At 39.3% G+C, this 27,445-nt stretch overlaps 1 protein-coding gene and 1 pseudogene across 4 annotated transcripts in view; one reads left to right on the top strand and one right to left on the bottom strand.

The window, feature by feature from the left end:
* DYNC1I1 (dynein cytoplasmic 1 intermediate chain 1) overlaps positions 1 to 27,445 on the bottom strand; it is a 319,773-nt gene that overhangs the window by 238,519 nt on the left and 53,809 nt on the right. For 2 of the 4 annotated variants that reach the window (XM_043588924.1, XM_043588926.1), the window contains exons 5-6: positions 24,747 to 24,806; positions 6,506 to 6,621 (exon numbers count right to left, since the gene is read on the bottom strand). In XM_043588924.1, coding sequence (XP_043444859.1) covers positions 6,506 to 6,621; positions 24,747 to 24,806 — 176 coding nt within the window. The remainder of the gene's footprint in view (positions 1 to 6,505; positions 6,622 to 24,746; positions 24,807 to 27,445) is intronic. The other 2 variants (XM_043588927.1, XM_043588928.1) reach the window with 1 other exon arrangement.
* Positions 18,595 to 19,446, top strand: LOC122487903 (annotated as a pseudogene).

Raw genomic sequence — 27,445 nt, 5'->3', positions numbered from 1 at the left:
AACTAATGTCTAAAATGTCTATGTTCCTAAAGTAGCCCATCTTTTTGTGTTTGTTTTTTGTTTGTTTGTTTTGGTTTGGTTTTGTCTTTCAAGAGACTTGCCAAGATGATACGAGGTTAACAGTACTAAAGAAAACTAATATGCTAGGAGAGGATCCCTCAGCCACTGACTTTGTTAACAATGGGCCTGAAGCCTCTACAGTTAGCTCTGAAAGAAGATTAAAACTTTAATTAAGTGTCAAAGGAGAAATAGCAGGCATATTTCAAGAAAGCAAAACATGGCAGATGTCAATATTCTTCTGGAAGAGTACCAATTCTTATCTATGGAACTGAAACTAAATATGAAATTAATGTGTGTCATCTTCACTAGGGAGTTTTAATTTGCATCCAGATGCCAACATGGGTTACCTCCAAATACCTGGCTGTTCTTTGAATAGTATGTTTAGAGAATGTGATCACCAGATGAAGAACTTGAGCTAAGGCTATAACCCCAAGGCCTGTGGTCTCCCATGTTATCTTCAGAGGTTTTAGGATTTGCTTCCACTAAGAAATTATAACCCTAAGAACTGCCTGGTTTCGTATTTAAGGCTCCAAATAAATATTTCCACTTTGATTCTCTGGAAAATGACTTTATTTGGCAATTTTGTAACAAAGAGTTACGCTCTTGGGGCCACTAAGGTGTAGGGAGATTTAACTTTTTTTTAAGTTTACTTATTTTGAGAGACCGAGGGAGAGTGCAAGTACACAAGTAGGGAAGAGGCAGAAAGAGAGAGAGACAGAATCCCAAGCAGGCTCCACATTGTCAGCACAGAGCCTGATGCAGGACTCAAACTCATGAATGATATCATGACCTGAGCTGAAATCAAGGGTCAGATGCTTAACTGGCTGAGCCACCCAGGTGCCCACACTAGTCATTTTTAAATATACCCAGTGGAAGCCATTACCAAAGTGATATGATATCCACCAGCATCCATTTGAAATTACTACAACAAAGTCTTCTTTTAAGAGTCATTTTACATTGTTATTTTTCTCACCTCCCCCACAGAATTTTGACCCAATGAAATATGTATATTTTTGAGAGTTTTTTAAAATCGATTATCCTGTTGTATTTCTATGCTACCAAAACATGTTTATAAGTAGGAATTGTTTTATTTGTAATTTTGTAAAGCTCTGTGGGTTAAAATGTTTTTCTCTATTATTATAACATTTTCATTAACTAATAATTTACAAAACCAAAGGAAACATACTAAATTTTTGGCACATCAGTATTGCAAAAACATAAAACCTCACTTCTTTAACAATTCTTTTTTTTTAATGTTTATTTGTTTTTGAGAGAGAAAGAGAGAGCACAAGTGGGGGAAGGGCAGAGAGCGAGAAGGAGACACAGAATCTGAAGCAGGTTCCACATTGTCAGTACAGAGCCTGATGCGGGACTCAAACTCATGAATGATATCAAGACCTGAGCTGAAATCAAGGGTCAGATGCTTAACCGACTGAGTCACCCAGACACCCCAGGTGTAGGAAGATCTATAACTCAACTTTAAGCAGTTTAGAATTCAAATCTTGATCATTGTCTCCAATCACTTCACACAGAAAGAGAGGGGAGCAGGAAGAGGGAAAAGGGCATTAAGTGTAGAGAGCTAACAAGGAGGTCACACACGGTCTTTAGCAGTCCTTTGTATAGCATGAAGACACAGCAGAAACAATGAAAACCCCATTGTTTATGGGAGGTCTATGAAGGGAGAACCCAGAGGAGAGCCCACAATTGTCTCTATCATGGCAGAATGAAGCTTATTTGTGGATTTGCCCTCCTGGGCATACAACTTTGCTCCTGTCCAATCATCTGACACCTGCTTCGTCATAGCTGATCTCATAAAAAGGAAGAGAATCTGTGACATCATCATGTCCCTGGGGGAGCTCTCTGTAAGTCAGGGAGGTCTCCTCACCCAAGTGTCTCTGTCCATCCATGGTGAAGTGAACACCAGGCTGGGTTTGAAGGTCTCAGCTTCTGACTGTGAAATGCTGGTCTGTGGTAGACTTGAGCTTTCCAATAAAGGAGCTATTAACCCCGGGTGGCTACTGAGTACTTGAGATGTGGCTAATGCAACAGAAGAACTGCATTTTTACTTTTATTTAACTTCAAACACTGGTATTTGATTCTATTACTGAAAAGCTTTTAAATATGTTTGGGGCAACTGTGGCATATGAATCTGCTGTTTCAACTGTAAATTTTAAGAAATCTAATTACTATTCAAGTATTTCCAATGAAAATTAAGTGTCTGAATTGTGATATGTCCTAAGTGTAAAATACAAGCCAGATTTTGAAGACTTAATACAGAAAAAGAATCTACAATATCTCATTGATAATTTTTATACTGACTACATATTAAAATGATAATATTTTTAACATGTTGGATTAAATAAAACATTATTAAAATTAATGGCTCATTATGTTTCTATTGGACAATGCTAGACTAGACTACTCTAGACAACCCTCATACTTATAGCTTCTGTATTAAGTGTATGCTGAAGAGGATGGGAAGCCGAAGTGGAAATGCTCTTCAACCAGTTAAGAAAAAAAATGTTTTTAAAGTGCAAATGTGAAACAAGAACCTTCCTTAGCCACTTTTCTGCGCACCTCTTCCAAGATCAAAGTATTTAAATAGTGTCTCTGCTCTCTGCACAGTAAAAACTTGGTGACTGCTTTGCTCTATCCTGGTCATCCCATGATTTTCTCCTTCAATTCTCAGAACTGTGCCATGTTCATCAGCAGTTAATGCTTGCACCAGCCCCAGGACTGAAATTAGTGGCCTGGCGGAAATGGCAACACTGAACTCCCCTTACCACACAATCTCACTCTCATGACTTTTCCTTTAAAAATCCATAAACCAATGTAGCCTTAATGCATAGATCATCCTCCTTCCTCCCTGAAGGATAGTGAATACCTTCTCTTCCTTCTTTCTTATTCCTCCAGTATCATGCCATTCTCCATTTCTTCCATTGATGTCCATTGAGCCCTTTCCTTGTGCCAGGCACTGTGTGCAGCATGGAAGTGAAGGACACACAGCCTGCTTCAGACAGACATTTAGATAATTGTTAAATGCAGCACAATAAAGGAGAAATGCACTGTGCCCACAGTAGGAGGGATGCCTACTGGAAGTGTAATTACCAAGGAGCTGACCTTTGACTGTAATTACCAAGGAGCTGTATTTGACTTCCCAAAGGAAGGCAAATAGGAGAGATGGCATCCCGGGCAGGGAGGCAGTAGGTGCGAGTGTATGGAGGCTGAGGCTGTGTGGCACCTTGGAAAATGAAAGCAGGTTGGTCTTTCTTGGGTATAAGAAATAAGGCATGGGAAGAAAGTAAAAGGAAGGTGAGTAGCCAACATGAAGCCATTAAGTTCCCATTTATAAGATATCATGAAGAGGAGAGGAAGATCAGAGAATACCTCAAAACTATCAACAGGTTGTGTAAGTTTCTTCCTCCTCCTTCCAGAGCAGCTTACACATTACCAGCAAGCTAAGAAATCCTCATTCTCGCAGAGGTCATTATAGAACTTAGGAGTTTCCAATATGTCTGTGGCATCATCACCTTTGTCATTCAACAGCATTTATTGGGTACCTAGCATGAGCCAGTCACTTACCTACTATAATAAGGATGCAGAAGACCGGCTTCCTAAACTAATTTCAGGAAGTCACAGTCAGTCCAGAGAGTATTAATAACAGGCAACGCACAGGTAGTTTGGCAGGGATGCATAATTTTTTTCCTTTCTTACTACTTGGGAATAAAAGGCATGTGTTTAAAATGTTTTGGGAGTAGAAATAACCTACTCCCCAAATCAAGGTTTCCTATTCTCAGCCTTTTTCTCTGCAACTAATGACCTAAATTTGAATTGGAAAAAAAATAGTATTCACATGGACTTCATTCCCCAATCTTCCTGGTTTAAATCACTCTCTGGAGTGTTTCTCAGAACAGGCCATTATGCTCACAAGTTAAGAGAATGTTGGTGGAGAAAAGAAGCTTAAGCTTAGGCAAAGTACCTTCCCCTTCATTTTAAAGTGGTAACATGTAAAAAACTGAATGCACTTGAACTCCATTGGATATAGAATGTATCAATGCTCTGATTTCACTCGTTTGAATATTGTTGAGTTTCCCATAGTTCCAAAATGACTTTAAAAATAGTATTCTTTCCTACACTATGGGTAAAAATATGCTATGGGTCTTAGATATACCACAGTTTTAAATATTATCCATGCAAGAGCTTCAGTGTGTCATAAAATTCAGTTGTTCATTGTTTCCTACCTCCGAATGGCTGCAGTTGTCATGAAAACATTGCCATGGCTCAAGCCCCAAATCAGAAGCCAACCCAAACCTGCCATGTGGTCGATTCTCCCTGCAACTGCCTGCTGCTTTCCCCAAGCTCCCCCTCTGCCAGCTCCCTTCACCCAGCAGGTAAAAGGCAAGCAGTGGGCACCTTTGTCAGCCAGGCAGCTGGGCGACTGCAGGCAGCCAAAGGTCAAAGAATCATCTGTGGCAAGAGGACAATTTGCTGAACCCAAATCTAAAGTTCTTCCAGTCTAAACCCATCGGGCAGTGCTTAATGTCTAGAGCTACAGTAGCTAGCTTTGAATTCAAATCTGTATTGTGGAATTTGAACCATTGAAACACCCATCACCACAAAAAACCTCTATGAATCTTGTTAACAAAACAGGAAGACCTTCTGCCAATAGCTGAGAAATAAATTCCTTCTTTCCTGCTGCTTGGACCACAGCATAATGAGGGCTCCCAAGCTCTCTTTGCAGTAATAAAACAAATGCCCAGGCTTTTCCTTTTGATGTGTTCCAGTTTAAAAGTTTAGAGTTGATGCCTTTTCATCCTTAATTTATCTTCCCTTGTAAATATTTCTGTACCCTTTCCAATATCTGAAGTCTACACATTTTCAAAGTATAATTCACTCCTTCTCCGATTTCAGTTGTATAACTTTATGTTATGGGTCAAATTTTGGGCTAAATAAACATACCTCAGGCTACAGCCCTGCAAATACCTCTGGCAGCAAATTAACTCAAACAAATGTTTTGGTTGGGTGCTGAGGTTGTTTTTTAATAATCTTTCTGATCTGCCTGGAGGTCCAAGGATAGCCTAGGTGAACTCCAAAAAGCTTTTCTAACTTTGTATTTTCTGCCACATTAATAGAAGGTTCTTGAAGTTGTTTAAGTGGTTGGTTTAAAATTCCACCACCAGAGGGTGCTACTTGTTTGCTTCTAAAATTCATTTCACTCTCAGATTTGAAAGATGGAGGCCCTGTCACCAAAGACTTGTCCCTGCAGCACCCAGTATTACCCAGGAAAAGTTTCCAGAAGACCTGTAGGCAACGCTCTACTTCAAGGAATCAGACTTCACTTCGCTTTGGACATTACATGTTTGGAACCAAAATTGAAAATCTCTGTAGCTTGCACAAACCCAACTGCACTAATTTATATATTCGCTGCAAAGCAAGCAAGACATTCGAATCATTTTCCATCCTCATGACTTGTGTTCAGTATTTACTACATGATGACAATGAAACCCAAACTCTAACATTCTCTTCACCACACCAAAAAGTAAAAAAACATAAAGTAAAAAGAGAATTTGCCTAGCTATGCCAATCATGCTGTTTTCCAACAATGTAAACCACTCTTACACACATATATCTCTTCTGCTTGAGTGTAATGTCTCATTTCTAGGGAGCATTTTATAATCTTCAATTTCTCTTACTGTATTTTTTTTAATGACTGGGATTTGCATCTGACTTTTCCACGTGGCGTTTTCTGGTATGCATGAGGAAAGCATGGAATTCACTTCCCATTCACCTATGCGGAGTGTGCATGGAAAACTTTTTTAAATTTTAGATTTTAAGTTTTAAATGGTAAGACACTCTAGTGTGTTGTCATCTGAATGGCAAAGCCAATCAGGGGTCAGCGAAGTTTTTCTATGAAGTTCCACACTGTAGTAAAGATTTCTGGCTATATGAGGTGTAAGTTCTGTGTCACAGCTACTCAATCCTACCATAACAGCAAGAAAGTAGCCACAAAGACTATAGACACCAATGACTGGTTGTGATTGTAGTTCAGAATACTTTATTTTGAGGAACAGGTGGTGTTCTGCTACTTGCTGACTCCTGAAAATGATGAATCTTAATGTACACATTGTTTTTATCGATAAAATTCAGAAAAGTTTCTATAATGTCATCCTGTGATGATTTTGTCCTTCCTCATACAGTTGTGACAAAGCGTGACCTAAGTGATCCATTTTAAAGCTCATGGGTCCTTTGGAGGAGTACCACTAGGCTCCCTGTTCAGAACTGTCAAAATCTGAGCCAAAGGAGATCTGGACTTTCAGTGTGTCATCATGTTTATGTCTTATGAAGATCGGTTGTGGTAAAGATATAAAACCAAGAAGGATGTGACACCCTGGCAATTTCTCCTAGAGATAATATGGAAAGCAAACAAAAGACATAGCTTATTTACCTTCAGACTGATGTGTAGCCAGAGGAGTCTGGGTCTCCTTGGAGTACGACACAACTTCCCTGGGCAGAAAATCCACCTGGGTAACCTTCGACACACCCAGCCTGTGCAGTCTTCGTCTGTAAGTAACAAAGGACAAACACTTAAAAGAGGGAAGGTGTTCTTTGCAGGAAAGCTATCAGTAATAACGCACAGGACCAACACAAACCCCAACCTGCAGTTTCTCAGTGCAAGGGGCTTGGGCTGGACGCTGGGACACCTGGCTTCTTAGCCCACATTGGCCCTAATTTTCTGGTGATGTCAGATAGGTCCCTCATGCTGACCCTCAGTTTTTCTATCTGTAAAACAAGGTCTTGGTCTGGCTCAGAGGAGACGCTTCCATTCTGAGCACCTTTGATTTTGTTTGTTTTAAATCAATAAAGGGAATTTTCATTGGTAATACAAGATCCTAGCCTCTTACATGAAATAGACAAAGGAAAAGCAGTGATTCTCAAGTCAGAAGAAAAGAAAGATGGTTTCTTAATGGGGTAACATGTTTGCTATGATAGCATCGAGAGGAGCACATTCCAAGAGGGAGTATAACACTTCTCAGTTCTCCAGAAGAGGAAGTAACACAGATCAGCATGTGAACCTGTGTAAAGGCACATTGCTAAAGCATAGGTGGGTCAAGAGGGCACTGGGCTAAGAGTGATAGGATTTTAGCTTGGAATTCCCCAACTGTGACCATGTGCAAAACAATTTCTAAATATTTATGTCACGCTTCAAGTGTTTTCAGATGTTTCTAACATCTATCACGTCATCTGTTCTCACAACACCTCTAGGAGGCATATGGGAAGATGTTATCACCATCTCCATTTTATAGATGAGGAAAATGAAATGCAGTGTAAGAGACATGTCCAGGTATATAGAACTCATACATGGTTAAAGTACTGTTGGCCTGAATCCTGGTCCAGTGCCTTTTCCACCAAGCCAACTCCTACCTAGGGCTCTTAATGGTGGTTTCTGAGTTACTGCAGAAATCTGAAGTGCCTTCTGAGTCCCCCAGGAACATCCAAATCATGGCGGCAGCAGGGTCTGGTGCTTAAGCGCATAGACTCTAGCCCCTCCACTTACCAGCTGTGTGTGTGATCTTAAACAAGGTACCTAACCTCTCTGCACCTCAGTTTTGTCATCTATAAAATGGAGATATTACTAGTACTTGCTATTAGGATTGTTATGGGAACGTATATATATGACACACATATGATGCACATACTACATATGTATTATGTGCACATATGTACATAATTTCCACACTTATATCTTAAAACAGTTTCTGGAACAGTATTTTTAACAAATAGACTTAATATTAGGATGAGACGTATTCTACTGTGTCTTTTAAAAATTTCCAGGCATAGAGTATGTATGCTTCTCTCTGACAGGTAATGAAAACTGAAATAAATGCATAGCTCAATAGCACATACAGGGAATCCTAGTTACACTCCCTAGTTCTCTATGGCCAGTAGAAGCACATTTTATTAATATTATTGTTTTTAATTATTACTAGCAGATGGCACAGACTCATTGTATTTTTAGTACTTCTAGCAATAATAAAATTTAAAAAATGCATGTCACAGCTGGAAATTTCCTCGTACAATCTCCCAAGCATTCTAGGAAAAAAAGTTTTTCTTCTTTTCTAGGAGTTACTCAAATGACTGAGTGGTATCAAAGATGTGTACAGAGTAGATGTGCACAAAGTTCTCTAAACGCGGGTTAGAAAACAAACCTGTTTGGCCATCTCTGAAGTGCCCATAACCAGGACCATAGTCGTAGCTGCACACAGGCCTGGGCCTCACAAGCCTCACTCACTCACAAGTCTGCACCACAGAGTGTCAGGCTGGGTTCCCAGAACTCGGTGCAGCCTCCTCACACAGAGTTAGTGGAAAACACACAAAATACACTAGAAACAAAGTTGCCAAACAAGGTAAAAGGCTCAAAGTTTCAAAGTAAGAAACTCAGGTATTAGTTTAACATCTTAAGTCAGAGAAGAATGTTTTCTTTCCTGAAATAGGTCTTTCTCCAAGCACTTGAAAAAACAAGCATGAATAGACACCCCAGGACTGCTTGGGGTAATGCCCCTCCTGCTGTTTCATAGCCATAGCCCAGAGCATCTTTCTGAGGTCGAGAGAGGTCAGGCTGCATCACACAAGCAAAGATATGGAAAGAAATGTATGCTGGTATGACAGCCCCACCTTTTCAAATGAAGTCACCCCTGGCATGAAGGTATCGCCCTGGATCCTAGACTTCTATGGGCATCTATGTGAGGCCCAGAGATCTCCATACTCCCACTGAAAGGTACCTACACCTTCAGGCAGGGATTCTAGGGTTTCTTGCTGATGGGACATAAGCCATAGGCCTATCTTGATGGGTAACCATCAGCAGGCATTGGAAATAGGAGGCTGACATGTAATTTGATAGTCCACCATGGCAAATCAAAACCAACTGATAAGACAATATGGCATAATGGTCAAGTCATGGACTCATTCAGAAACAAATATGGCTTCGAATTCTAGGCTTGGTCACTTATCAACCGAATGGTAGGTGAAAGCTTTGAACAAGTGACAAACCCTACTAAGCCTCAAGTTTCTTATCTGTAAAGTGGGTACACATCACTGAGTGGTTGTGAAGACAGAATGAAGCTAATACTTGCAAAGCACTTACTTCTGTGCCTGGCACATAGCAAGCAGCTCCTGGCTTAAGCATCTCTACTTTTAATTTATTTATTTTTGACTGGTAATGCTTGTATTTGTTTTAAAAAACCAGAGAGGACAGATTTATGAATGCTCTATATTAAAGATTCTTTAAGACAGCAGATTTGAAGATGATCTCTTTCAATGAAGCATGAGAATCACCCACCAATGTCTTTATATGGGCACATGTATCCTTTTGGCTGCTTGGGAGACCCTATTTGCTTTTCCTTTAATTGAAAGCATTATCACCATGACACTTCTCAGCTGTCAAAACTTAGTCTGCATGAGTGACCTTATCTCACTAAACAAAATGTTTCCTTTTCTCAAAAACTATCAAAAAGTTTCCACCAGTCCCTCTCTGATGCTGTATTTGCAAACCCAAGGTCCCAACTCAACCCATGCCATCAAGAATAAATAAAAGCTAAGTTGTGATGAAGTGATTCTCCGCATGTGCCAATTGGTTGATACATCAATGAACTTGTCCTTTTCCCTTGAGGGTGATTTTGTCTCAAATGATTTATAATTTTAAAGCAACGGCTTATAATGCTTCTTATGGGGTAATGGAAACATTACTGTGTCTTTCCCTGCAGTCTCCACATTGATTCAGCTGCATTTATAGCAAATGCTTTTATACTTTGTGGCTATTCTGCTGTTGCTTTAGTAACTGTGTAGTTATAATGCAGATAAACACTTTTTATATATTATCTTATTATATCCTCATTACAATTTTACATCCTATTCCAATTTTACACTTTAAAAAATTCAGGTTCAGCGATAGTAAGTCATTTGCTCAAAATCACAAAGGTAGTAAGTGACAGACCCAGGCCTTTGGCTCTGTCAAACAGCAAGTTAAGGGCCATGTTCTTAGAAACTGTTCGCTGTTGACCCTGTCCTCTGATTTTTTTTCCTAATGCTTTATGAGCATTGCCTCACTGAGGCACACTCTTACAACCTAATATAGTAGAGGGCCAAGCACATGTGATCATTTTATAAGTATGAGAAAGGATTCCTGAGACACAGCGAGGCCTATATTATTGGAGCATAATCGGAGGATCCCGTTTGCAAGGTGAGCACCACACAATGGTTCCCAGTCCTAGCTGGTTCAGACAGGCTGGCCAGTAGGTGGCACCCTTCCACAGCAAAGACCTTCCTCTTAGGTGTGTTCTCTGAGTCTTCCATTCTGAGTATTTCCTAGACCAGTCCTGGGGCCTGCATGTCAGTGGATCCAGAATCCATCCATTTATACAACTCTGTGATAGAGGCCTTCTTCAACTTCCCTTTTTGTAGAAAAACATTTCTACAATATTATCAGCTGAAAAAATTATTATAAAATGTTTAAGACATGAAGTACACAGTAGTTATTTCCTTTAAGTACGAACTTTGAGCATCATATATTTTTTATTTTTATTCAAGCCTTATCAATTCATATTTCTTTTATACAAGGATACAAATTAAACTGCTTAGCAAGAGAGGGGGAAAAAAAAAACAATGTAGCACTAATGTCACTATAATTCCTTTTCCTTCTAATGAGGCTATAAATTCCATACTGGCTCTTCAGTTCTGGTTCTGGGATCACTTAGCTGCCATCCCACTCCCCTCCTGCAAAGCTCATGCTTTCACCTACGTACAAGCAGATACTTCGGCTATCCCCCCTCATACAGGCCACTGCATTCACCTCTTTTCATGTCTGATATGACTGCAAGCTTGCTTATTTATCCCTTACTGATTCATCTCTGTAGCTTGGGCCTCAGTTCAGGGTCAGGTACAGAGGAGGCACTCAATCAATGTTTGAGGAAGGAAAGGTGGGAAGAAGAGAAGACTAGAAAAGGGGAAAGGCAGAAGGCATCCTACAGAAGTGTAAACTGAGATTTTAATTGTCAAATGCCAGGTGGACATGGCATTATTATTAAATTATATTGTGTATTTTCACCTTGGTAGTTTATTCTAAAATAAGAGGCTTTAATAGAATTTTAAATACACCGAATTAAATGTGTATCATGTTCTAAATAATCATAAGAGAGCGAGTCAGTGTCACTTAAGAAGTACAATAAGGCTTCATATATTTGGATTCACTGTGACCACATTGAATAAATATAGAGGGAACCCAAACAGAAGTCCTAGAGCAGGGGCTCCCAAAGTGTGGTCCTTGACCAGCAGCCGCAGTACCGTTTGGGAACAGGTAAGAATGCAAATTCACAGGCCCCACCTGAAAACTACTGAACCAGAAACACTGCGGGCAGAGTCCAGTGATTCCAATGCCCATTAAAGCCTGAGTACCAGTGAGTTAGAAATACTGGACAGAGACTTCACCATTTGACCATATTCACCTGGGGATCCCCGAATGTAGCCAATTCCTAGAGGATGAGGCCTTAGTCCCACTGAAAAGGGAGGAGAGGATGTCCCTGGACCAAGTTTATAAAGTTCTATGAGACGGGCCAGACACAAAGATGAACAAAGATGAAGAAGAGATAAGAGGCAGGCAAAGAGACCAGTGCAAGTCTTTCCTATATCTAAAAACTAAAGAGTCAGGCAGAGGATGCCAGAGACACTGGGCAATGAACCCCGATCCCTCACAAGCTAACTTGGCATGGTCCTAGAATGACAGAGGGTCCATATCTCCCCAGGGCTGGGGTGGGACTCCCACTAAAAGTCCTGGAAGCCTCCTCGTCAACTAATCCTGTCAATTTGGCTTAACAAGCTGGCTGAGGAAAGTTGCAATGTTTCTTCTGAAAAGAAAGATCAGATTTTGACTAGGAATAAAAAAGTAAAGCTATCTGAAGTCTGAGAAGGTCACTGGCTGGTGCTCAGGATGTAAACGTTTCCAGTTCACCACAAGCATAGTCCAATCTACCCAGGTTCTGTCCATTTGTCCTTGGTTGGACATTCTGAATCACAAGAAGAAAACTACTCCCTTGAATGAGTGGAGACAGACCCCCATTATTTTTTCTGTTTTGAGTTCAACTGATATCTATCCAACCACAGTAAGGTTAGCATGACTTTGCTAAGCTGCTTACAAAGTTTCGTTATTCAAGAAAGAGGAAAACCCCAAGTGTGACCTAAGCATTGTCTATGATGTCTACCAAAGTTGACAAAAATAATGGTTATATCTCAAATAGAAGGATTCTGTCCTATCATTAACAGCATGAGAAACATGCGTATTGCCATTGGAATTCTAATAAATATATACTATGTGGCTCCCGTTTCAAAAGTGGATGACAGTTGAAGAAAAACTTCACTGATATTTTTTAAGTGTTTAATACTTTATCTTTTTTTTTTTTAATTTTTTTTTCAACGTTTTTATTTATTTTTGGGACAGAGAGAGACAGAGCATGAACGGGGGAGGGGCAGAGAGAGAGGGAGACACAGAATTGGAAACAGGCTCCAGGCTCCGAGCCATCAGCCCAGAGCCTGACGCGGGGCTCGAACTCACGGACCGCGAGATCGTGACCTGGCTGAAGTCGGACGCTTAACCGACTGCGCCACCCAGGCGCCCCAAGTGTTTAATACTTTAAACATTCTTTAATACTAAAGAGAGAAAATACTTGCAAAGCAAAGCGTTATCTACCAAAATGGGATACCCTGGTCTTGTGCCTATGTTCTGAAAAGGTCTCCATTCTTTTCAAAGCCACAAGCATCAGAACTTCAGCTTCTAAAGCCAGTGCACCTATAACCTGAAAATATGGAGACAGCCATTGTTTTGGGCTTACATGTGGAGTGCTAAAGAACACCCACTAGTTGTCAAAGAAACTACTATCTATTGCCTTTAAAAATAAAGGTGGGGTGCCTCCAAGAGACTTGGAACTCATGCAGATAAAACCCAGAACAGATATTCTCAGAGACAAGGAGTTATTCAGCCAGATGCCAAAGTAGGTCAAGGCTAAGGAATAAAAGAATGTCTTCACTGGACCCAGACTCAATCCTGCTGGGTTTTATTCCTGCATATTTGCATGTGAATATTTCATCCCATGATATATTAATGGTGCCACCAAAGAATGTTTCTAGTGCTGCTTCTAAAATTCCTTGAGGCTTCTCAAAGAAGATTTCCTAAGACATCAAGAATGGGAATGGTTCCATTTTCCTTCTTGTCCAAACATCTTATGTGGGTATGCACAGTGTCTTTGACAACTGGCAAAGAAACCACTTCAGCCAACATCATTATCAGCAACCACAATTTTTGAAACATGACACTATCCCAGATCCTAACATTATAAGCAGAATAAAGAGATCAAACATATACATCAAAAGGCAAATAGGAATGAAAAGTAGCAAATAATAAAAGCCAGCATAAGTGATCCACACAGTAAGTGGGACAGGAGAGTATAATGGGCAGATTACCATGTGCTTCAATAAATAAAGTTTCACTGAGACTAAAGGCCTGATGTGAGTCTTGAAGGATAAGATAGGTGAGTCTACTCAGGTAGAAAAGAATGACGAGGGTAACCCAGGGAGGCAGTCTTGTGCAAAAAGATCTGGAGACCAAATTCACATTTCATACCTGACAGATCAGGTTTTCAGGGGAAAAAAAAAAGTTTTAAGCTGAAGAGCAATGGAAGATTAAGTTTTGAGAGGTACACTGTGAGCAGATTATTCTTAGAGGGCTTAAAAATCTTGGGCTAAAGAACTTGAACTTCATGCTGTAGATAATGGGAAATTACTGAAAGTTACTGAGTAAGAAATTGACCACTGCAAAGAAACATTTCAAACTTGTTAGCATAGCAACCATGTAAAGAATGGTATCAAATCTCTTTTTGACAAGTGAGCAACCAGAGGCTGTGTGTGGGACCTTACAAGCTGAGTGTGGGGGAACCGCAAAAGGATCTATAAGCAGAGGGTGGGTGGGTTCAGTAACCAAAGAGAAAATCCAGGCAAAGCATTAGTTCAAAGGAGGCAGCCAGAGACATGGCTATTGGATTTGTGACCGGCAGTCTAAGAAATGTGGAGACTTGGTCCAAGGTGGTAAGAAAGCACTCTGTAGTTATGGCACAGGGAACAGAAAGGATATGCCGTACTTTGGTGACTCTAGAAAAGAAATGAAGGTAGACCTTAGCAGTTTACTTGGTATGGAGGGTGAAGGAAAAGGAGCAGACTGGTGATTATTTCAAGGCCTCATGCCTTATGGGAAGAAAAGTGAATGGTGTAACTGGAAGACAGAGGAATCTGCAGAAAGATATGCCTTGGGGTAAAAAATGAGTACCTCAGTGGATGAGTTTCTGGTGAAGGGTTATCCCATTGTACGAGATATAAGACCAAAGCTCAGAAAAGAAGACAAAACAGAAATTATGGCCCTGGAAGCCACCAAATGAGAGTCAGATGAGAAAATGCTGCATCCATAGAAAGAAAGAATATAGGCAGCCAAGGGCACAGAAACTCACGTAATATGAAATGACAAAGGGTAATTTGTTTTCCAAACACTGTACCATAGTATAATTAGTTGTGTCAAGGTGTGACATCTCAAGAACCGATTCCTTGCATTGGGAATGGGACACCACGTGGAGGAAAGGACGATGGGGGGCCACACAATGGAAGTGAACCTGGCAGGCAGCCCCTTACCACACTCCCTTTATCACCTATGTTCCAAGTGGGTGTTTTTCTCCAAGAACTGGAAAGCAACTTGATGGCTGACCTTTTCTGATTACCTCAAAAGAGATGAGTTTCCATTTTCTATGTTCACATTTTAAAAATCATTTGAGAGGTATTTATTTCATTTCCATGATATTTACTTCTTACTGTGCAGAGATATTAGTTTGGCAGCTAAAGTATTTTTGCTGAACAGAAGCAAATGTCAAGTCTGGCTCAGTCAACAGGCACAGCCAAAGGGTTTGCCTTGAATTTCATAACACAAGTAAATCTTGCAAATTTCCAGGATAAGAGAAAAGTCAAAATAGTCACGGTTACAATACAGCTTGGCAATATGAGTGGGGGTTCTGCTGTCACGTGTCCACCTTACAAAGGAAAACTGAAAGTTAAGAATTACAAGAACAGGCAGTACAGAAGTGTGTTCTCTCCAATATTACATAAAAAACAATAATAATATAAAAATTTGGTTGAAATGGCCTTTTACTGACTTAATATTCATGAACAACCTTCTGTAGAAGGTGCAACATAAAGCTATAAATTTAAACAATTCTTTAAGTCACTTAGGACCAAAGTATAAGCAGACATCCTTGCCAACTGGTCATACTCATTTTTCTGAAATGGAATAAAAAAAAGAATAAAGTTTTATGAAAATCCTGCTGCTAGTGTGGAACAGAAAATATCCTCTACCTGCTTACTCAAGGTTCTTGAGAACAGAAAACAAAGACTGGCAGATAGCACGTAGCATCTCAAGAAATGTTTGAGGACTGGATAAATGAGTACCTTAAGAGGTAAGTAAAGTGTTTTCTCTCTCTCGTGACTTTTAATTGAATTTGTTAAAACCAGTTTATTAAAGTTTTTCATGGGTCAAATTTTACTATATACTTACAGACTCTGAAATGCATTTTACCATTACCTTTTGATACACACAGGTTATAAGCTGCTGTTCCATATTTCAATTTCCACAGAGTGTGTGATTAGGTGTTATTAAAAAGGCAGAGATTGACAGTTCTTGAGTTCCAGCCCCACATCGGGCTCACTGCTATCAGCTTGGAGCCTGCTTCAGATCCTCTGTCCCTTTCTTTCTCTGCCTTTCCCCCACTCATGCTCTCTCTCTCAAAAGTAAATAAAACATTTTTTAAAAAGGCAGATATTGGGGTACCTGGGTGGCTCAGTTGGTTAAGCGTCTAACTCTTGGTTTTGGCTCAGTTCACAATCTCACAGTTTGTGGGTTCGAGCCCCACATTGGGCTCTGCACTGACAGTGTGGAGCTTGCTCAGGAATCTCTCTCTCCCTCTCCCTCTACCCTTCCCTTGCTCACATGCTCTCTCTCAAAATAGATAAATAAACTTAAAAAAAAAAAAAAGGCAGAGACCATCCATATGCTCAAGAAGAATACAACCCACATTTTTCTCAAGAAAATACTAGACCTTGTTACATAGGAAACTTTAAAAAATTAATTCAAACCAGGGATTTAAACATAATAGCAACATTTGGTAAAACTTGAAGAACAAGCAAAAAGAGGGTTACTTCATCAAACACTAATGAGGTTATTACTGTTCTGTTAGTCAAATTGAAACGATTTTAAATGTGAAAAGTCCTCTAAAACTGCCTGTCTAGATTTTCTCAAACACCTACCAGCATCTTGAAAATACATGTTTTTCTAGTGCCTTCATAGAGCTACTTTAATTTCTATTCTTGACAGAGTGATCTCTCTATTTCTCCACAGCAGTATGGGATGGTGCCTCGTGGATTCAGGAGTTAACACTCGCCCTCTCTCTCAGCTGAGAATAAAGGAAAGGTTGAGAGGTAGGAGAGGTCACCACCTTCTACCAATGTCTCCCAAGGATAGAAGGCATCCCTAAGTGCCTCCTTCAGGAAGGAGCAGCCACATCCCTCACAGCAGGTTTCTTCTCATTCTCACTTTGTTCCAAATATTTTTAAAAACCTACCAAGAGTTTAATATACAGATAATACACAGAGGACATACAGTTGTGAGGCTCCAATATAATCAGAAGGTACTAAATATTCCTATATGTTATTGGGTTTAACAATTTTGAGTGATGGGCCACAAAAGACCCTTATTGCTTATTGATATCTACTCGTCATTGAGAATCTTTGCTTCCCTCTCCCCTTGTGCTGACTCAGCACATCTCCCTAAATACTGACAATCTCATGGTGGCATCTGTACTTATGTTTCCTACATAAAAGAACAAAAAATATTTAAAATATAATCCCTCTCTCAAACTTCCCCATCGCAACCCCAAATTTCACTTCCCAGTTTATGCAGATTTGTTTCTATACTGTGATCTTTTAATTGACTCTTTTTATCCTATTATTTCACTTTCTACTTCTATCATCTTCAATTCACTTAATTTATTGTAATAGCATAAGAAAGCAAAACATTTTTGGTACTTTCATAAGTATTTGGTTAAAAAACAAATGGGTCAAATTTATTTTCTCATTTTATTTGGAATTTTCTTAAAGCTTTCTTTTTCCTAAATGTCATATTATCTCCCTTATTTGTCCACGATGCCATTTTCTTTACTGATCACATAGATAACATACAAATCAGAATCAAGTGACACAATATTTGTGCTGCTAGCCAGGGTGGAGTGATAGAAAACAGATTTATTCTAAAAAAAAAAAAAAGACAGCAGTTTGAATGAAACAACGGTTTGTAAGATACTGGGGGGTCAAGCAATGATGGACACTAATATATGAAAGAGGGAAACAAAAGATGAGTCCAATAACTGCCCCAGCTTACTGCATTCAGAGAGTTCTCAGGCCATGGTGCAGGGAAGTAATCCAGGTGAAATCTAGCAGACTCCCTAAGTTAAGGAGACAACTGAAGAGTCTAGGGATACCAAGGCAGTTAGAATTCACAGGACAGAATAATAGAAAGGAATACTACAAAAAGAGAAAACTCAAAAGATCTTCAAAGTGTTTCCCTTGAGGATTCAGCTTAGTGCTAATATAGTGCAAGTATGTGAGGAAATCATCTGAGGCCAAGGAAAGAACTACCTGCAAAAATTAAAGGTAACAGTTCTGGGCACTCACACAGTTAGTGCCTGTTCCCACCGACTAGGCTAGAAAACCTCAAGATTTATGGGTCATTGTGTACAGTGCAGGAATTAGTTAGCCCCAGGCTGAGCACTGCATCAGTCCCAACTAAGAAATCTTAAAAATAGGACTTGAAAGGATCAAACTGTTCCCAAGTGAATTAACTGTATCTTAGAACAAATCTCAAGAAGATTTCTATAAATTCAGATATAGACAATACCTAACAAACTAATATTCACAATGTCTGACATAACCAAAAATCAGCAGACCTACAAAGAAACAGGAAAAAAGGACTATAATGAAAAGATATGTCAATCAATTGCAACTGACCCAGAACTAAGACAGATTAACACTGTACTTCAAGTGTTCAAAAAGTTAAGTAGAAACATGTAATATTTCTCCTTTTAAATTTATTTATTTATTTTGAGAGAGACAACCAGCACAGAGTTCAATCCGGGGCTCAAACCCACGAACCATGAGATCATGACCTGAGCTGAAGTCAAGAGTGGGAGGCTTAACCAACTGAGATACCCAGGGGCCCCACGCATATAAGATTTCTTTAAAAGACCCAAACTGAACTTCTAGAAGGAAAATTACAATGTATGAAATTAAAAAGTCATTGAGTACTTTTTTTTTTTTTAAATACTAGAAACCACAAAATAAAAGATTAGTGAACATACACACACATACAAACAATGGAAATTATCCTAAATAAAACACAGATCCCCTTTCTCTCTCCTCCAGCTATCCAAGATGCCGAAAGGAAAGAAGGCCAAGGGGAAGAAGGTGGCCCCGACCCCTGCTATTGTGAAGAAGTAGGAGGCCTAGAAGGTAGTCAATCCCTTGTTTGAGAAAAAGCCCGAGAATTTTGTCATTGGACAGGACATCCAGCCCAAAAGAGACCTCATGCACTTTGTCAAATGGCCCTACTACATCCAGCTGCAGCGGCAAAAGGTTATTCTCTGTATGTCTAAAAGGGCCTCCTGTGATTAACCAGTTCACCCAGACCTTGGACCACCAAACAGCTATTCAACTGCTTAAGCTGGCCCACAAATACAGACCGGAGACCAAGCAAGGGAAGAAGCAGAGATTGCTGGCCCGGACTTACAAGCTGCCGGCAAAGAGGATGTCCTTCGAGCTGGGGTTAATTCTGTCACCACCTTGGTGGAAAACAAGAAGGTTCAGCTGGTAGTGATTGCACATGATGTGGATCCTATTGAGCTGGTTGTCTTTCTGCCTGCCCTGTGTCATAAGATGGAGGTTCCCTAATGTATCATCAAGCAGAAGGCCAGCCTGGGGCACCTGGTCCACAGGATGACCTGCACCACTGTCACCTTCAAACAGGTTAACTCAGAAGACAGAGGAGCTCTGGCTAAGCTGGGGAAGCCATCAGGTCCAATTATAATGACAGACACGATGAGATCTGCTGCCACTGGGGTGGCAATGTCCTGGGTCCAAAGTCGGCGGCTCGCATTGCCAAGTTGGAAAAGGCAAAGGCTAAAAAACTGACCGCCAAACTGAGCTAAGTGAACGCTGTTGAATTTTCTGTACATCAAAGTAATAAAAGGCTCTCTCTCAGCCTGTGTCAATTGGCAAACACCAAACCAAACCAAAACAAACAACAACAGACACAGATAGAAAAGAAAAATAAGTAAATAAAGCAATTTAACCATGGAAATTTTTCAAGTAACCTAATATACATGTGATTTGAGTTCCCAGAGGAGCAGAAGGAACAGAAGAAAATATATGCAAAAGTAATGGTCAAGTTTTTCCAAATTTGTTGAAAACTCTAAACCCAATGATCCAAAGACTCTCAGTGAACCCAAGCACATAAAACATGGAAAAAACTTTACCAAGGTACATCATAATCAAATTGCTCAAAATTAGTGAATTTCTGCCTTAACAGAAGACCTTTCCTTTAAGAAATGTTAAAGGATATCCACCAGGCAGAAGTAAAATTATACCAGGTGGAAATATGGATCTATACGAAGGAATGATAAACACCAGAAAAGTATTTACTACATGAGTAAATATATAAAATATTTTTTCTTAATATTTTAATTTCAGTGATAATTGGCTACTTACACAAAAATAAAAATAAGGCAGTGTATGCTTTATAACAGAATTAAAAACAAAATGTATGACAATAATACCACGAAAATCAAGAAGTTAAATATAAATGTAAACATATTAAGAAGTTCTTGTACTATACAGGAAGTGGAACAATATCATTTGAAGGTAGATCGTGATAGATTAAAGATATACATTATAAATACTAAAGCAACCACTAAAATAATAAAGCAAATAGATACAGCTAATAAGTCAAGAAAAAGTTAAAATAGAATAATAAAAAATTCAATAATACAAAAGGAAGCACCAAAAATAATAATAAAAGGAAAGAAGAATACATAGGACAAATAGAGAACAAATATCAGTATTACAGATTTAAGCCCAACCATATCAATAATTACATTAAATGCAAATAGTGCAAATATCCCAATTAAAAGACAGAAACTATTAGAACAGATAAAAATATAACACCCAATTACATGTTGCCTATAAGAAATGTACTTTTAATGTAAAGAAACAAATAAAAGTAAAAGTTAAAGAGTGAAAAAAGATATACCATGCTAACACTAATCAAAAGAAAGCTAGAGTGGCTAATATTAATGTCACACAAAGGAGATTTGGAGCAAAATATATTACCAAGGACAAAGAAGTTCATTTCATAATGATAAAGACATCAATTTATCGAGAGACATAAGAATCTTAAACATTTCTGCACCTAATACAATATTTCAAAATACATGAAGCACAATCTGACAGAATTGCAAGAAATAGGAAAACTCAAAACTGTAGTTAGAAATTTCACCCCTCTAGCAATAATTGACAGAGCCAACAAACAGAACATTAGCAAAAGATACAGAAGATTGAAACAACATAATCAACCAATTTGACCTAACTGACATTTATAGAACATTTATGGAACAACAGCACAACACATCCTTTTCAAGGGCACATAGGACATTTACTAAAACAGATCATACTATGGATCATAAACTAAATCTGAACAAATTAAAAGGACACAAATAGTACAAAATATGTACTATTGATAAACCTCTAGCCATACTTACCAGAAGACAAAGATATAAGACAAAATTTGCCAATATCAAGAATGAGACAGGTGACTATATCTACAGATTCTGTAGCTATAGAGTAAAGAGATAATAAGAGAATAAGAGAATACATATACAAAATAAGATAATAACAGAATACATATACAATTTTAGGCCAATAAAGTTGCCAATGGAGATGAAACGGACATATTACTTCAAAGATACAAACTGCCAAAGCTCATTCAGAAAAATACAGATTTCCTCAATAGCTCCACCACTATTAAAATTATTGAATTTGTTTTTTAAATAGTCCCCACAATAAAATCCCAAACTCAAACCATTTCATAGACGATTGTATTCTACCACCTATTTAAGGAATCCTTGATATTAAAATTATGTCACCAAAAGCATGATCCATAAAAGATCAAATTTGTAAATTGGAATTTGTCAAAATTAAACAGGTTTGTTTTCTTAAAGACACTGTTAAGAGAATAAAAAAGACAAGTCACAAGTGGGGAGAAAATATTTACAAACTACACATCGAATGAAGGATTGTATCCCAAATATATAAAGAACTCTCAAAACTCCATGATAAGAAAACAACCAGGGGCGCCTGGGTGGCGCAGTCGGTTAAGCGTCCGACTTCAGCCAGGTCACGATCTCGCGGTCCGTGAGTTCGAGCCCCGCGTCAGGCTCTGGGCTGATGGCTCAGAGCCTGGAGCCTGTTTCCGATTCTGTGTCTCCCTCTCTCTCTGCCCCTCCCCCGTTCATGCTCTGTCTCTCTCTGTCCCAAAAATAAATAAACGTTGAAAAAAAAATTAAAAAAAAAAAAAAGAAAACAACCCAATTCATAAACAATAAGGGCAAACGATTCAAGCAGACATTTCATCAAAGAAGATATTCATGTGGCAAATAAACACATAAAGAGATATTCAACACTATTGTCACTAGGGAAATGCAAATTAAAACCACAGTGAGATACCACTGCACTCCTCTAATAGTGTTTAAAAAAATTAATATTTTTAAAAATCCAAGTCAAGTGTTGTCAAGAATCGGGAGGGATTGAGGGCTTCATGCACTGCTGGTGAGAATGTATCCTGATAAAACCGCTTTGAAAATACCTTGACAGTCTCTTAAGTTAAATGTACATGCACTATATGATCCAGCCATTCAATCTGGTGACATTTATCCAAAAGAAATGAAAATATATGTCTATAAAATGATCTGTACATGAATGCTCATCAGTTTTATTTGTAATGGGCAAAAAAACCCCTGGAAACAACTCAAATGTACATCAAAGTGACTGGATAAACAAACTGGCATATCCAGACGAGGACTACTCAGCAATAGCAACGAATGAACTAGTGATACACATCCCACGTGAATCAATGTCAAAATAGTTATTCTGCATGAAAGAAGTCAGTCAAAAGAGTGCCTATCGCATGGTTTCATTCATATGATATTCTAGGAAATATAAACGAACGTATAGTGACAGAAAGAAAACCAGTTGTTTGTTTTGAAGGTTGGGAGGAAGCAGGATGAGGGTTAAAAGGGCTGTGAGGAAACTTTTTGGGATGATGAATCTGTTTATCATCTTTGTTGTGGTGATGGTTTCATAAAATGTGTACACCTGATAAAACTTACCAATCTGAATAAATGTGTGCAGGGTTTCTTTTTTTTTTTTGTCAATTATACTTCAATAAAGCTGTTTAAAAAAAATCAAGTGAATGTCAACTATCCTTCGATTAAAAAAAACAAAGGGACAGGGCAAGCCTTGGGCTATGGTCAACCCCATGCCAAGCATCAAGAAGAGGAAATAAAATCTCCAGAAAAATCTTGTTGCCAGAAGTATATTCCATAAAACTGTGTATGAGAGAAAGACTGCCCTACACCGACTGTCAGAAAAGGGAAATTTTCACTAATCAGTATTTGAAATTGTAACTTGGCTAAAATCATCTCTTCTCTCAAATAGTCTGAATGCTCCTTACAAACTCTCTACGACCAACCACTCAGCGAACAGAAAATCTCATTTCTCATCTTTCTCTGACTCACTGGGCCTGCTCTGAAGTAAAATGTGACAGGCAAGGTGGGAGCCACAGATACGCCACCTCCCCAGAGTAAGTCACAAGTTTTAATCTGCATAGTCAACTGAGTTTTAGCTTAGAAAACACATATAAATGGGAAAATTCCCAACTGTTCCACATCAGCAAGTGTAATTTAGCAATGCCACAATCTGTCTAAAAATCTGTTAATTTAAGCGCATCGGGTAGAGTCTGTGCCAGTTCCATCCTCTATTTTTTTTTTAAACACAATGAAATATTGAAGGATTGCACTCTGAAATTCCCCTGAATTGTAACATGCTATATCTTCATGTTTCTGTGCTTGATTTAAGCCACATTTCTTGGTCATTCAAATAATAAAACTTGAAATATGACATACAATACACTACAAAACTAAATAGCCAAGAATTTAGTAATGTTGAAAAAGTGTTTTCGGTTAGTTACCTGAAGTGTTGGGATATTTCTTTGGTTTAGCAGGCTTGTGGGTTTTCTGAGAATTCTTGCATACAAAGGGACACGGGCAGATGGCATTTAATCTAACACCCAGCCAGCCCTTCAACCTCCCGGGACACCTACAGCAGGCACTGACATTGATAGAAACCCACAGATACATGCCCAGGAATCTCAGGAATTCAAAATAAATAATAAATAAACAAACAAGTAAATAAATGGCCGCTTTGAGATTTATGGGGTTAAATTTAGAAAAAAATGATAATTTTATAAAATACTGTAATAAAGTGTGCTATTCACATATGGAGGGACCGAGTGGCATATTTGGTAAATGTTTGTTAACTGGCTTGAGGGAAAGGGAGCAAGCCCTGGTTTGTAGCATTTGCCAATTTTTATAGTGTAAATCCTTCCACCATGGCTGATTTCACTGAATGCAAAGTTGGGAAGAGAAACACACAGGCTGGCTGTCCTGAGCTTGAGCAAGAGCTGGTATAAGCACCCCTCTGGAAATACCTCATGCATCACTATGGCTAACTTCAGTCCCACAGGAGAAATAAATTCAGTTTCTAGGATATGCTTGTGTGTTTTATTCTTTGGGGATGAGTTTTCTATTCTGAAGCTATCTTTTAACCTGTGACAGTACAGTTCCATCTGGAAAAAAAAAAAAGATCTTTCCAATGTAGGAGATATTATCCATCAATATTTGAGATTTCTTAATATTGAGAAATTGAACAAATTTGCTTTTTCTTTAACAGGAATCTTTATATGTTCAAACTTAATTCAAAATAAATGCTTCCTGTGAGTCCCCAAAAAAGTGAAAAGGAAAGGAAACACACAAGACAGGACATTTTCATATCAATTTGAGACAAAAATTAACCCTAAGGCAATTTGTTAGTAGAAGCAAAGGATGGTAAGGGCATACTCAAATGTATCTCCTCCCACAGAATACTTGCGCCCCACCTTGAAGCAGAGGGGTGGGTGTATGTTTATATTTTTGTTTTAGAAGAGAGTTGTTTTGCAGTGATAGGAATTAAGGAGAAATCAAAAGCCACCTTTTTGTGGTGTTTTCCACAAAGAGGGACTTTCTTCAGAGCTTAACTTTATAAGGAAAACTAACAGAAGGAAATAAACTTCTCCAACTGGAAGTTCAACAAAAGGGGGAAAAAAAACATGAGCAAACAACAGCTCCAGCATTTCAACACAACTATAGCAAAGAAATCATAAAAGGAGTAACAAAAGAGCAGACATATACCCAAGTTCTGAGTCTGACTGCAGCTGGAGCACTGAGGGGTCTGTGTCCCACTGCAGGGTCCTAATCGTGCAGCACAAAGGAAAAAGAACACAGAGAATTAACAAAAGGGGAGGGAAACAAACCAAACCAAACCATGTCATTCATCAAGGCAATGGCATCTACAGCACGTACACAGAACATCTCCCCGCTTCTCCACCCCGCTCCGGCCCCAGGTTCAAGGGAGACCCCATGAATATCAAGTGACCAGAGAAAGTGAGGAGCAGTCCTTTCCTTTGAACATCTGTTTGATACTGGAAGTTATGCTTGTTTTCATGAAAGGAAGCCTTGAGCTAAATACTGACACTCTACCCACATCCCCACCCCTTTTTAGTTGGTTCTGCTTTTTTACTCAAGCTTGACTGATTTGATCATGGAAACTGGTTCATGTTTCTCTGAAACCCTGGAGCCCATCTACAACCTGGGAACACAGAGCATCTCCCTTGTGGAGAAGAGACCAAAGGCAAGGCTGCAGGGGGGCCAGAGCAGGAGCGTCTGGGGAGGTCAGACCAGATGGAGGATGACTTCCAGGCCTGCTGAACTGCTGGCTTCCTCAAGTCAGTTACTGCAAGTATAATGCATTGGATTTAGAGGCTCACGAGTATTTTGGTGTTCCACTGAGATGATCACCAGCAATAACACTTGTCTCTATGATACCGGCGATATCATATCTTTTAAATATTTCACAAGAGACAGCACAAATTATCAACAGTTACCAAGGCATTCAGTTTTTCTTATTATTTCTCTTTCAAAATGAAAAGGGATGGGGAACGTGGGTGGCTCAGTCAGTTAGGAATCTGACTCTTTTTCACATTTCCGCTCAGGTCATGAACTCAGGGTTCCTGAGATCCAGCTGGACGTCAGGCTCTGAACTGACTGTGTGCAGAACCTACTTGGGATCCTCTCTCTCCCTTTCTCTCTGCCCTTCCCCTGCTCATGCTTCTCTTTCTCTCTCCCAAAATAAATAAACATTTTAAAAAATATATAAAAAAAATAAAAGGGGATAGATAGTTCTTCTATAAACTGAGTGCACACAAGAACCTTTCTCAAACCCCATTACCTTTTGCTTAATCTAAGTGTGGCCCACAGGCCAGGATCGGCAGCATCTCTGGGAGCTTGTTGGAAATGCAGACTCACGTCTCACCCCAGACTCACTGACTGCACACTACCGTTTAATAAGGTCCCAAGCCATTTGCAGGCCCCTTAAAGTTTGAGAAACCCTGCTCAGTTTCCTGGTCTCTAAAGACTTACCATGGCCTATGAGACAATTTAGTTTTAAGCTGACCTGGCCTACGGGAATCTTCCAAACATGTTTAACCACTGTCTCCCACTCACTGTGTCCTCTTTGATATTCTTCCCCTTAAGAGCTGTATGTCTTCCCTCAAATGCCACCTGCTCATAGAGGATTTCCTTCTCTCACTACCTTGTAGCACTTCCTTGTCAGTCTTCATCCCTGTCCCTTACACCATTTTCCTTTCTTCATAACATCCATGGCTTTATTATGCATCAGTGTATTTATTACTGTTGGCTATTTCATCTAGATGTGAGCCTTATAATAGGTGGGGGTGGCTGGGTGGGTGGGCTATATCCCTAGATTATAGAGATATGCCTAGAAAAGTGCCTGGCATACATACTTACATAATACAATATTAGTTGAATGCATGAATAAGTGGATGGATGATCTCCCTCTGGTTTTCTACAGGGATTACATGCAATTATACCTATAAAGCTCAAAGTAACTATTTGGTAAACAGTAGTTATTCTTATTACTACCACATTCACTATATCTACTACGGATATTTCTTTGAGTCAATATCCTATCTATAGGCTCCTCCTGCAAAGGTAACAGATGCAGAGTCACAGCTTTCCTTACCAGCTCTGGCTGTGCTCTTGTCCTCTTACCTGGACGTTCTGAAACATCACAACTAAAATCCAGTGAGAATACTAATCAGCCACTGTTTCTTAGACCAGTGCTTCTCAACTTTCAGTGCGCATACACATACCTGAGAATACTGTTGAAATGCAGATTCTGATTTAGTAGGTCTGTGACATTTCTAACAGGCTCCAGGGGACATAGATGTTACCAGTCTGTAAGACCACACTTTGAGTAGCAAAGTCTTGACTTAGATCAGTGGGTTTTCAAACTCTGACAAGGATCAGAATGATATGGAGGGCTTATAAAACTACAGAATGCTGATCTCCAACCCCAGAAATTCTGATTCAGTAGGTCTGGGGTGGGGCCTGAGAAGTTGTACTCTAACAAATTCCCAGGTAATGCTTATAGCTGACCCTGGAACCACCTTTAGAGAATGACGGGGCTAGACTACTGCTTTCATTCGTCAGCAGACAGAAAGCATCGTAGATCCTCAAATATGTCAGCCTCTAAACCTGTGATTAACTCAAACCTGGCCTAAGGCCCAGGCCACTTTCAGACCAATTAAATCAGAATGTGCAGGGTGAGATCCAAGCATCTGTATTTCTGAAAACTCTCCAGGTGATTCTAATGTGCAGCCAGGGGTGAGAACCCCTGGTCTGGACTCTTTCTCTGCTCGAGATATGCAGCCTTTTCAGGTTCTGGACACTGATTCCTTCACCTGTTTCAAATGGTGGAAGTAACAGAATCTGTTACAGTAATTCATATTTGCTAATCATGTATCCCTGGA

This window comes from Prionailurus bengalensis, chromosome A2 (genome assembly GCF_016509475.1).
Source record: "Prionailurus bengalensis isolate Pbe53 chromosome A2, Fcat_Pben_1.1_paternal_pri, whole genome shotgun sequence".
NCBI lineage: Eukaryota > Metazoa > Chordata > Mammalia > Carnivora > Felidae > Prionailurus > Prionailurus bengalensis.
Note: the sequence above shows the minus strand (reverse complement) of the source record. Positions and strands in the feature narration are given on the sequence as shown.